Raw genomic sequence first — 12,834 nt, 5'->3', positions numbered from 1 at the left:
GAAATGTCGGCATTTTTACACGAATTTTAAAACAAAATTCAATGTCCTACGATCCTTAGAACCCGAGTTAGCAGTTTTTTTATTTCTGGATTTAACTATTTCAAGAAGTTAATTAATTAATTCAAAATAAAAGTTGCAATATCTCTGGTTGTATTCAACAAAAATTGATGTCTTTTTTAACTTGCTCTTTTTAACTTTTTTAATTGAGGTTATAAAAATTTAATTGGTTAATTTGTGAATTGCTATTTAACAGAGTAATTTGTTTAAACAATTTAAAATAAACTTTTTTTTTATTATTAGTACTAGAAAATATTATGAAAAGATAAGTAACTTAAATATTTATGTATTGTAGTTATAAATAATATCCTTTAAAAATAAATTTTAGAAAAAAATGAATTTTGAAAATCAATTATACAGATGTAGTTAATTTTTCTTGAATTAAGTTTATTATTTTTACAATTACTTTTCTTGACTGAAAAGCGTTACAAATATATATTAAATAAATTAATTGTTATAAACTTAGTATAATTATAAAAAAAGTAAAATTAAGGATATACTTGGTTCGCTATTCCCAGTCCGAACTGTCTAGTGAATTTATTAATTATCTTTTTGCGAAGTTAGTTACTTTTTGACAGACTAAAAGTGGCTGGAAATTACTATACAACCAAGCACACGTACTCGTAGCCAATATTAATAGTAAACAAACTAAATAATAAATAAAATAGAACTTTTCGAATTACCGATAATCAATATTTATCTATCTGCACCATATAATAAATAGTTATGTTAAATTATAACAACTAAAATATATTTTTTAAATATATACTACCCAAAATTTGATGGGTTTAGTATACACTTCCACTATTTAGAATAACTCTTCTTTTTTAAAGAAGGAAGTCTGCAATAGTAGGATACCCGAGCTATTAATACAGAGAAGTAGGAATTGTTGTGTTGTATGTTTCCGACAATGAATCTGTCAAAATATGCCCGAGCTAAGCGAATGGAGTATATAAATTGTCGTATGTTAATAATATATAGAGATGACTTCCATAATTTTTATTTATAATTCTACAAAGTTTATATAGGAAAAGTCAAACAATAAAGGTTGTACACAATTTTCCCCTTGTTGCCATATTTTAAATTTGAAAAAATATATAGGGAATAGTCAGATTTTTTTGACATATGATTCCTATTACTGCGAGCATTTCATTGGCTAGAACTAGTGACGAGTTTATATGATGTCATTATTAGATTTGTTGAGATTGGAAATTGTAACTGACGTCTGTCATAATATTGTACTTCTTCTTCTTCTTCTTTTTGGCTTTTATTCTTCTGAATAATCAGCCAGTACATTTGTTTTGTTAATTTTTGGGCCACTGTCGTGGGTCTGAGAATATATCTCATGCCCTATTATCAATTATCAGTGACATATAGACATGTTTTCTACATATCTACATTTTATTTATGTTTTCTATTTTCTTAGTTTGTTTAAAGGTTTAAATGTTAATATTGGATAGGTTATTATTAAGGTTATAATTTTATATGGTTGATCTGTAGGAATCTGAGAAGAATTTTGATAATTTTAGGATTAATCTCGCATAGAAGCATTGGTATGTTAATTCTGGTTTTAATATTAATTTTGATCAGCTCCTGATAGACATCATAATCTTTTATTTTGTTTATTGGGCATTCCCAAAATATGTGTTCTAGTGTATCCATTTGCCCACATTCACAGTATGGGTTATCGCGAATGTTGATTTTATATAAATGTACTCCTGTCAGGCAATGATCACTCCTCATCCTAATAATGGTAGTAATATGCCGCCTATCTATGTATGGGATTGTGTCAAACCATGGTTTATTAGGAAAAAAATTTTGTATGTTGTTATACCACTTGCCTTTATATTGAAAAGAATTTAACCAATTATTTTGATGCATAGAACATATTTTATTTTTTAATAATGGCATGATATCCAAGTTACTTAATCGAATTTTAGCAGGAATATTTAATTCAGCCCCAATCTTTGCCAGTTTGTCAGCTATTTCATTTCCCTTGATATCATTATGTCCAGGAATCCAACATAATCTAATATCTTTCCCATATTTATTTAAATAGTATAGTTTCTTTTTTGCAAGACTCTGTAATCTTTTGTTGCAGTTATCATATTGTTATTAATGTTGTCTATAGCGCTCTTTGAGTCCGTAAATATTATAATATTGTAATCATTTTTAGGTTAAATATGATACAATGATATTTCAAATATTTCTATGGATCTAATATTTGTATCATGTAGGTTAAATATAATGTGAAAATATTATTTTCAAATTTAAATCTGGGGTGACGAAATACAGATATATTTTAGACATTTATTTATTAAGCAGTTGTTCTACTAGCTCGTGGTCTGTGTTCTTAAGCTGACAATGCAAATATGTGAACATAAAAACAGTAATATTGAAACTACGGGAGCAAAATGAAATGTTGAATTATGACGTCTTCCTTCTTTTGGAATAAAATTACATAAAACATGTTTTACTTCTTAGAATAATGTTTAAAAATGAAAATCAAAGTTATATACATTATGGTGCATTATTGCAATTAATTCATTTTTTTTTGGAAGTTGAGAAACTCTGCTGACAGTAAAAGTACTAAGCTTCAAAGCTGATGCAACTCTCTAAAACAGTGTTTTTAGTATACATAATTTTATTATCTGTTCTAAAATACTTTCTAAATATATTTAAATAATAATAGACCTATATACCTCTCTAATGGCTTCTAGTGATAATAATGGACCACTGTTCTTCTTTTCACTCTCAAAATATTCAATTAAATTTGCAATTAATTGCTTGCAATGGCTGGTCAAATGCGACGGCGTCGGCGTTTTTGTTTTAATATAATTCAATTAAAATATCCTACAGTTTGAATCAAAATAATCGAGAAACTAAAGTAACAGAATTTGGTGTGTTAGTTTATGTTTTAACCAACTTCACAACTATAAGCACAAATCTTCCATAACCTTCTATCTTACAACATGGGTTTGACACCTTTGGTACAGATCACACAATCTTTGTTTCACACTTTTTAAGACAAAGAGAAACCGTGTAGCCGGTAGCTGGTGTGGTAAATACATTTATGTTTTTTATTTCGCAACAGCGCTTTCCTACGAAACTTGACAGTAGCGAAAAAGCTAATATATACAAGTCAAGTTTGTACCAGTGGGTTATAATGTCATTCAATCTATTACGTGCTCGTCTAATTGTTTGAATTGTCCTTTAACAATTAATTTATGTTTAAAATATATTTGTAAAATTTTTGAGAAAAGTGATTGTAAAAATAATAAGCATAATTCAAGAAAAAGTAATACGTATAGATTTGATATTCAAATGAAAAAATAATTTTTGTAAAATTTATTTTTAAAAGATATTATTTATAACTATAATTCATAAATATTTAAGTTGCTTATTATTTCATAATATTTTCTACTTATAATAATTAGAGAAAAGTAAAATTTTGAAAAATAAATATTTATTTTAAATTGTTTAAACAAATTACTCCGTTAAATAGAAAATGCACAAATTGACTAAATGCATTTTTATGATCTATGCCACGTGATACCTCAAATTAAAAAAAAAACACCAATTTTCGCAAATGAGAACCGAATATATTGCGACTTTTATAAATTTGAATTTATGAACTCAATTTTTAAATTGTAAAAACGCTTTACTTTAAACACTTGAAATGTGGCGCATCATGGACAGCTCATTTTTAAAGGAATCATTTTAGGAATCATTTAAAGGCTCATTTTTTTTGTCCAAACTTGAACTCTTAATCTATCAAATATTTTTTTGAATCGGTTATTGTTTATAAGTAAAAAATGACGTTTAATATTTTGCATATTTTGTTTATTAGATATTGTTATCATCAAAGTTAGATAGTACCTGTATCAACGAATGTCACGGGAAAATCCTTAGTTCTCTGGTTTATAATATTTAATTTGAACATGCCACAAGAAAACAGTTCAGAACCTTTTTAAAAATCTTTAACTTCTGTGTTATATATATTTGAGTGCTTACGTACTTTAAATTTAATACTGTCATATGGTTTGGATTCAACATTTTGTGAAATAAGTTGTTTTGATTATTTTACTGAAACTGGAAAATGTTTCTATACTTTGAAATTTATCAAGACCTTTCTAACGAATACAATGCCGGACGAAAGACCGACGGCGCTTGCCATGTTGTCCATCAAAAAACTTTAGTTGAAGAAATTTCTGACTGTAACAAAAAAGTGATGAAAATATCCATCTCCGATAAAAATAGAAGGATTGAGTTTGAGTGTAAGGAGTAGTTTTTTGGTAATTAAAGTATGGTCCTAAAGTTTTGGGAAAAATTTCACCTGGTCTGATTGAGAAGCAAAATGCATTTAACAAAGAAGGCCATGGAATTGAAATGTCATCAGTTATTGACATTTAATAAACAAAGCAGAATATTTTGGTTTGTGCTCTGCAAAATGTCTTATAAAATTGATATTCGTCAAAGTGTTTATAGTATGGTTGGGCGAATGTCGAAACGAGATATTGTTAATATTTATCGAGATCAAAACATAAGCAAATCGACAATTTATCGCACAATCAGAGAATGTGAAGAAGGGATACCATGTGTTAACTTGCGTAAAAGTGGCCGACAGCGGATTTTGAACCATATAAGAGAGGCAAGACTGATTGAAGCAGCTAAGAACACAATTGGGGTCTCACAGCGAAAACTGGCCAGAAGATTTCATGTTGGAAAGAGTACAGTATATAGGACCCTATCGAGTAACAATATTATCTACCGGAAAAGAAGGAAAGCTCCAAAATACACAGAGGATCAATTAGAGAGAATTCCGAGATGTTGCCGCGCGTTAAGGCGATTCATGTTATTACGCGAGGATCACAAGGGACTGGTACGAAACTAACAACATTACCTTTTTACCGAAAGCAGAGAATCCCCCCAACCTACCTCAGGCTCGTCCAATTGAAGAGTTCTGGGCAATATTAAGTCGGAAATTCTATAATAGTGGATGGGAAGCACAAAATCAGGAACAGTTAAGACGCCGCATATATACAAAAATTAGAGAAATTGACGCCGAGGTCGTCCAAAGGATGATGCAACGTGTCAGGGGAATTATTAGGCAAATCGAAAATAATGGTCCCTTGTCTGTCATTTGAATTTTGATTTATAATAAGGATAGTTAAGTTAAATTGTTGAATAATTTAATAAAAATATAAGATTATTCTGGTCAGAGTTATACGCTTTTGAAATTTTTCCCAAAACTTTAGGACCATACGTTACCAGTAAATTAGTAAAGTAAATTTATTTTTTTGCATTCTCGAATCAGCGCACCCTGAACAACATTATCACCAACCGCCACTGCCATGTGGCAGCGAGTATCAGAATGAGCAGAGAATAATGGACAATAATATTGTTAATAATAATAATCATGATGGAGAAGAAAATATAATTAACACACACTTCCCTTTGTGCGGAAGCACGTGTGCTTCGATGATATGTAAAATTAACTCAGGTATTTAGCACAATGAAGGAAGCTATTTCTCCGCCAGTGGAATAAACAGAAATCAATGAAAACATGTTAATTAAACCCACCCAACTTACTTTGCTCCCTAATTGTACAAGACACATATTCATTAAAATAAACAAAACTCGCATTTTTTTGCGAGAGTAAACGTTATATATCAACTTTATTGACTAAGAAGAAATAGTTAATTTAAAACGCATTAAAGATAACGACAACAAAAATATGATTTTGATCTAAAAAAAAATTAAGTTACAATTGTCTTAAAATTAACAGAAATGAGTTTGTTTATCGATATAATTAAAGTATATTTTAACGAAATACAAAATTATAACATTAAATGACTAAAATCAATGAATTATGGATGAAATATTTAATTTTATTTATTGTTGCAAAATAATAAGCTAATATAAAACGGAAGCTAAATATCGGGTAACCCTTATACCTTTAATAAAAGCAAACTTATCAAATCGCATACATTACCACTTATGTACATACCACTGTCTAATCACTTCGAAGATTTGAGTAATAATTTAGCTGAAAACACCAATGTCTATTCTCTCTTTAATCCGTGACTCACCTCCTCTGGTAACGGGTGGAGTGGTCTTTTTGAAAAAATATTTGCAAAAGTGTAATTACAAATATGCTGTCAATTTAGTCTCTCGTTATCTTGACTATGCCTTATTGTTTTACCATTTATTTAACAATGTAGATACAGCATAATTCCTTGCGTTCTAGCAGTATCTGTCTGTTTTAACCAATATTTGGCCACACATTTGTCGAATATTGCAATAGTTAGAATTTTAAATGGTTAGCTTTGGTTCCTTTGTGGATTGTACCTAAACCTTAGACGCCTTACAATCACGCATCGTATAGTATAATCACACGTTCTGATGTTAAGATGAATCCGGGCGTGCTTTTGTTACTTTATCAAAAACATAAATTACTTATAAATTGTTCTTTAAATATTTTTGAATATTAATATACATTATAAATACTTTATAATTACAGAATGGTGACGTATTTGCTTACTGAATCCAATATTTTCTATATTAGCGATACTACAAACGATATATTTCCTTTTCCACTTGTCTTGGAACTTGTTAAGTTTTAATGAAATACTTGAAACATCTATTAAATGCCAGAAGGTTACAACTTTGTAGAAAAAAAAATATTTCACTTATTACTTTGTATTATCTAGCTATCCATAATCATGGACTACAGCCTACTATTCTAAGGAGATACAATCATACTGGCGGGGGCAGACTTACAATTAGAAAACGGGTGTGGCGAAGGAGGGGGTGGTGGGGACAAGAGTTGCCTAACGACGTACATCTTCAACCCGGTAGAAACGTGTACTGGCACACCTAGTCCAGAAAAGTCCCACTTGAAGACGCCAGACTCGTCGACGAAACTCAGTCCTCCCCAAGATGTCATCTCTTCGACAGATGTTGCACATATGCATCCCAATTTTCTTTATGGGAAAGTACTACCCGATGGAAAACCCAACTTTCTTACGGATTACGAGCTGAGCTTCAAAAACTGTAATTTTGGAGCGGGAGCTGATCATGCCAAGTGCTGCGTTGGAGGACATTTTGGGAGGTATGTATATAATTTTTACTATAATTAAACTAAATCATGTACAATTTTTACTAATTACCCATTAAACCATTACTAAATACCATTAAACACACTGTTGGACAAAAACATTAATCTAAACTATATTTTCCCCAAATGTTATGTCCTATAAACTCAATATCTAATTGCATAAACTTCATTTTATTTACTGCTGCTTGACATAATGATCTGGTGGTACATCCTTAAATTTACATAAATTCTTTATCCACGATGTTTTTGTTTTGGCTCGACCAGTTTGCCTTCGATTATAAGGAGTAATATTTGATGGCTAACTACTGTAGTAACTACCTTCAAGATCCAATAAATATAATAAATTAGTACGTAGTCGAGTAGTGTGCCAGGGTATGTTCTGTCACTTCTTCTCGTCAACCTTTATTATCAAGAAGTGTTCTAAAGTGCACCGGAAAACATCCATGAAGGCATTAAAGTACACAAGACTAATCAACAACACCGATGATAGCCGGGGGGGCTTTAACGACTCCTAGACATAGTAGCAGAGAAGAAGGCGAATCCTTTAATCTTAAAATTAACACAAGAAAAACAAAAGTAATGGTATTAAGCACACGTCCAAGTCTACAAGCTATCATTCAAATTTATAAAACCCCCATGGAAGATGACGTCTTCCAAATACCTTGATATACCCATACCGCTCAAATTGAATATGCAAGATCTGCATTCCTTAAAATGAAACACCTTTTGACTAATACAACTCTTTCACTGGATATTCATTCGTGAAAACATTTATATATTCTATTCTCTTGTATAGGACAGACGCATGGACAATAAGTGCTATGAGAGGAGGACTTGTCAGACCATGTCACAAACGAGGCAGTGTTTGTCACGAATGCTTGAAAAGATGTCCAAGCTAGTTTCATTCTTCTGTTGATTTCTGGAAGTAAGGAGCCAGATTTATGTATTACTTGTCCCAGGTATACATATCGTATACTGTCTATAAGTGCAGTGTTGTTTATTATTACATCTTGAACATCCACTAGCTCGTTGTACATGGTTTTTGTTTTTGTCAAGTTCATTTTTAGGTCAACTTCATTTCTAGCTGCATTTAGGTCGCTTATAAGTTCTTGTAGTTCTGCAGGATTATTAGCAATTAGAACGAGGTCGTCTGCTAATCTTAGTTGGCTGAGGTATTCCCCATCAATAGATATTCCTCTGTTCTGCCAGTTCATTTTGCTGAATATATTTTCTAGAGTTGCAGTGAAGAGCTTTGGTAATATTGCGTCTCCTTGTCGGACACCTCTGGTTGTGGGAAATTCTGGAGTGTTTTCATAATGTTTTACCTTAGCTTTTGATTGTCTGTGTATATTTGCTAAAGTTTCTGTAAAGTTAATGTACGGTTTGTCAATGCCTTAGTTGGTCAAAGCTTTTATTACTGCCTTGGGACATCTTCTTCTTCCTATGCCGTCCCCATTATCGGAGGTTGGTGACCACATTTCTAAAAGTTTCTCTGTCTTTTGCAACGTAGAATAATTCGTCTACAGTCATGTTTATCCAGTCTCGAATATTTCGCAGCTTTGGGATATATAGAATTGAAAGCCTTCTCGAAATCTATGAAGGTTCATGCTAGCGGTATTTCATATTCTTTAGCTCTACTCATTAGTTTTCGAAGTGTATGAATATGATCTATGGTACTGAATCCACTTCTGAAGCCACCTTGTCCTCTCGGCTGAGCAGCATCTAATGCGTTTGTTAATCTGTTGTTGAAGATTTTTGTGAATATCCTGTATACGATTGGCAGAAGACTTATAGGTCTGCAGGTGTTGATATCCTCTTTGCTACCTTGCTTATGAATGAGAATTATGTTTGCTGCATTCCAGTGGTCTGGTATGCATCTCGATCTTAGACAGTTCGTAAATATGCCTGCTAAGATTTTCCAGGTTTTATTGAAAACCATATATCCATAGTTAATTACAACTTTCCTTTAGTACTTTTTTATAACTTACAAATCCACATATTAAACAATTAAACCCTTAGTCTTCAATGACAGTTAACGCAGCATCATACACGTATATTCCATCTAATTTTCAAGCACCAAATGTTTATTTAAGACATATAGAGCCTTACTAATATTTCAATTTTCCCTGGATTCATTTGATGGGTTTATTGATGTCTGCCTATTTTTTATTCAAATAATTTTTTAAAGTCATCCCATCTATACCTTGTTTTATAGTACAAGATTCCACTGCAGGATCACTACGTTCATAACGCAGTTCATCAAACTTACATTTTTACATACATTTAAAATTAGGATAATGCATTGATAATAGGTTGTCAGTCAAAAAGTGGCCTCAAGTATTTTTAATTCAATAAAAAGTAATTAGTTTTTGACAAATATTTTATTTCGTTCATTTATTTTTTAAATAAAATATGCCCATGACGTATATGCATGTTTTTTATATCAAATTAAAGCTACTTTTTTTCTTGATGATATAAGGTTGCCTGAGAAAAATGGTCGAAAATTAGGGCTGCCTGCTGTTAAAAACGCGAGGTATCAAAGATAAGCAAACTTATATCATCATATTAAGAAAAAAATTAGCTTTAATTTACGTATTTATCTTTCTATTGTTACAAACAAGTATTAATAACATAATTTTTACATATTCATTTACCACATTGTTGGCTAGGGTCACATTAAGACTCATACTTTAAGTTACATTGACTGCTTTGCTCATACATCCTTCCTAAAAATGTCATTTTAATCAGTTGCTTTCGGGGACCTATATAGACATCTTGTCTCGGGTTAGCAATCCCTGGGAGTCTTGCGTTGCCATGAACTAAATCTGTTTACTCAGACGTCATATCTTAATATGTTTTACAATATCTGGTTCCTGGTATATTCTATACAGTTCGAAGTTGTATCCTCTTCTCTACGCTCCATTGTCATTCACTGCTCCATAAATTCGCCTTAGTACTTTTCTTTCGAAACATCCAAACATGTTTTCATTATTTTTTGTTAGAGTCCAGGTCTCAGAACCATATGTTAGGTCTGGGCGTATTATTGTTTGTAGATTTTTATTTTTGTATTTCTCGATATAATTGTGGATTTAAGGAGGAGATTGAGCCCAAAATAGCATCTGTTTGGGATAATTCTTAAGTCTATGCTTCTGAGACCAAATCGTCATATCGACGATTAAAGGTTTTAAAGTAAAAAGTATACAAAATCAATTTTTGAGTGAATTCTCTGATCAATTTGATAAGAGTGGTTCTGAATGTGACAGAATTTTTGTTATTTGGCTTGTAGGTAACAAGATATCGACATTCAACAAACACATTTAAATTTCAAAACCCATCCTTTTAACCTTTCGACTTCCAGGTCAGAAACCGTTTCAAAGTAGAATTTTTAAAAATCAGAAAAGTATTGATAAGTAAAAAGTTTATTTTGTTTTTTCAGGGATCTGAGTTTCGGTCATTTATACACCATCAGTAAGAGCGATCGGATAGAAGAGCGCACTTATGATGAACCTTATACAGGAGATTTGCCAAGGAGGTCCTGGCTATGTTGTCCTGGATCTCAACCGCATGTTGGTGATGGCGATCAGCCACCATTATTGGACACGGCAACGACATCATCTAAAACTCCATCCACTCCCTTGGCTGAAGCCATCACAAAACCTCCGGGATATAATGTTTGTTCAGGAACTTGTGTATGTATACTTACTAATACATATATGTTTTTTTTGCAATTTAAAGTTTTAACTGCTTTTTTATTATAAAAAATTTCGGAATACAATATTTAAAGATTAATTAATGATTTATTAGTTACAAATTACGTACAAATAATTTTGTATCATAGCACCTGCTACTATTTATTTATAATCTCTTATTTCTCTTGCACCATTCTTCAAATCTTCTACCTTCATACTTTTTAAGTATTTTTTAACATTGTTACTCTAATGTGTCCTGAGCTTTGATCATATATTATTTAAGGGTGCCAAAGACAGCGGATACGTTGTCTCTTTCCTTGTTTTAATTCGATTTTATCTGAGCTAAATCCTTTTCATGCAATTTTGTGTTTTGTTGTTTTTTAACGTGACTGTTACTAATTGAATTAACATTTTTAGTATTCTTAATTCTTCCATAGTATGTAACTTGTATGTATGTAATTGCAAGGCAAAACCGACTTTGATAAAGACGTTATTAGAGACATACAATTCTTAGAAGGCACATATTAAAGCATAAATCTGAATTTGGTTTCGAAAAATTAGTTTACGGATTTATTATCAGATGTCGCTATTTGCGTCCATACGAAGCCCTGTTAGAGTTGCTTCTCAAGACAGGAAAGATTTATTTTCACGTTCAGAGCGTCTGTGAATAGCCGTTCTGAGGATTCCTTTTAGGGTGAAATACGTATAAGCGGATATACAGACGCACTATACGTGAAATAAAATCTTAACTGTCTTTTTCCTTTTATTCCGGTATACTCTTTATGAGTACTAGAAACCAATTCGCAAAGGATTTTTGCTTAGTTGAGGAGATATGTTGTGGAATGCAATTTTAGATTCCCCATGTCTCTAATAACATCTTTATCAACGTCTGTTTTGCTTTGCAATTCTTAGAAGACACAGATTAAAGCATAAATCTGAATTTGGTTTCGAAAAATTAATTTACGGATTTAAAACAGATTTAACTGGCTGGACATAATATTTAAATCTTACAAATAGAAACGTCCATTACAAAATAATACCTTTTTACATCTTTATAGAAAGTTAAATATACATTTCTCTGTATGAAAATAAAATCAACATGTCTTTTGTAACCATCGAACGACCCATCAGAAAAGGTGGGTGCCATTGTGTAAAAATATAACTACCTCAGAAAGTTAGGAGCCAATGTAGAACAATAAAACTTACAATTTTCTTTAGGAGCCAATTGTTAGGCCTCATCTAGCTCAGTTTCTTAGGTGTGAGAACGTCTTATCTTAGATGTAAATCTGAAAAATGAGTTTGGCTAGGGCAAATAAATCAAGATATTAACTCATCATATTTATTATACTCGTACATAAAAAAATATGAAACTGAAATTTTAATATTAAATTAATATCAAAGCAAATCTTGGCTACAGCTTTACAAAAAAGATTTTTAAATGATACTTATGGCTTCTGATCTCTTCAAGTAGATAGATAGGATTGCAGCATGTAGTTGTTGGTTGCTAGTTCCAGTTGTTGATATTGGTATTCAACTCCAGGGGTATGTTGAGTTCCCATAGCAGCGGCCACCTACTGCAGTATGTTATTCTCAGTGATCGACCATGTAGTTCAGGAAGTTCTCACGCAAAAAGGTGGACAAAAATTGATTAGGTCAAAAAAAATAAATTAATAAATCTTGAGTTAGCGACTGCATATGTTTTAAAATATTTCCTTGCCATATGAAGATTGAAAATAGTTAGAATAGTAACTAGCAAATAGCAAATTGGTAAGGATAAAATGAATATAAGTATTATTAAATGAATTAGTTAAATTATATTAAAGGTACTAACATCATATGGGACGAATAATTATAAGGTTAAAAGAAACATGTGCGGAGGAGATGTATGTATGTATAAAAAATGAAATTCTAAAAAGACAGATATAGAAAAATTGATTAACTAGAAATGTACTCACTCCAGAATAGATT

At 31.3% G+C, this 12,834-nt stretch overlaps 1 protein-coding gene and 1 long non-coding RNA gene across 4 annotated transcripts in view; both read left to right on the top strand.

Moving 5' to 3' along the window:
- LOC140443569 (uncharacterized) overlaps window positions 1-12,834 on the top strand; it is a 365,838-nt gene that overhangs the window by 158,855 nt on the left and 194,149 nt on the right. The gene's annotated exons all lie outside the window — the stretch shown is intronic.
- Window positions 1-12,834, top strand: part of LOC140443566 (colorectal mutant cancer protein) — a 315,102-nt gene that overhangs the window by 108,119 nt on the left and 194,149 nt on the right. For 2 of the 3 annotated variants that reach the window (XM_072534898.1, XM_072534897.1), the window contains exons 2-3: window positions 6,771-7,171; window positions 10,614-10,866. The exons of the other annotated variant lie outside the window; for it this stretch is intronic. In XM_072534898.1, coding sequence (XP_072390999.1) covers window positions 7,029-7,171; window positions 10,614-10,866 — 396 coding nt within the window. In that variant the 5' untranslated portion in view covers window positions 6,771-7,028. The remainder of the gene's footprint in view (window positions 1-6,770; window positions 7,172-10,613; window positions 10,867-12,834) is intronic. 3 annotated transcript variants of the gene reach the window in all.

Source organism: Diabrotica undecimpunctata, chromosome 6 (genome assembly GCF_040954645.1).
Source record: "Diabrotica undecimpunctata isolate CICGRU chromosome 6, icDiaUnde3, whole genome shotgun sequence".
Lineage (NCBI taxonomy): Eukaryota > Metazoa > Arthropoda > Insecta > Coleoptera > Chrysomelidae > Diabrotica > Diabrotica undecimpunctata.
This window is presented reverse-complemented; position numbering and strand designations above follow the sequence as displayed.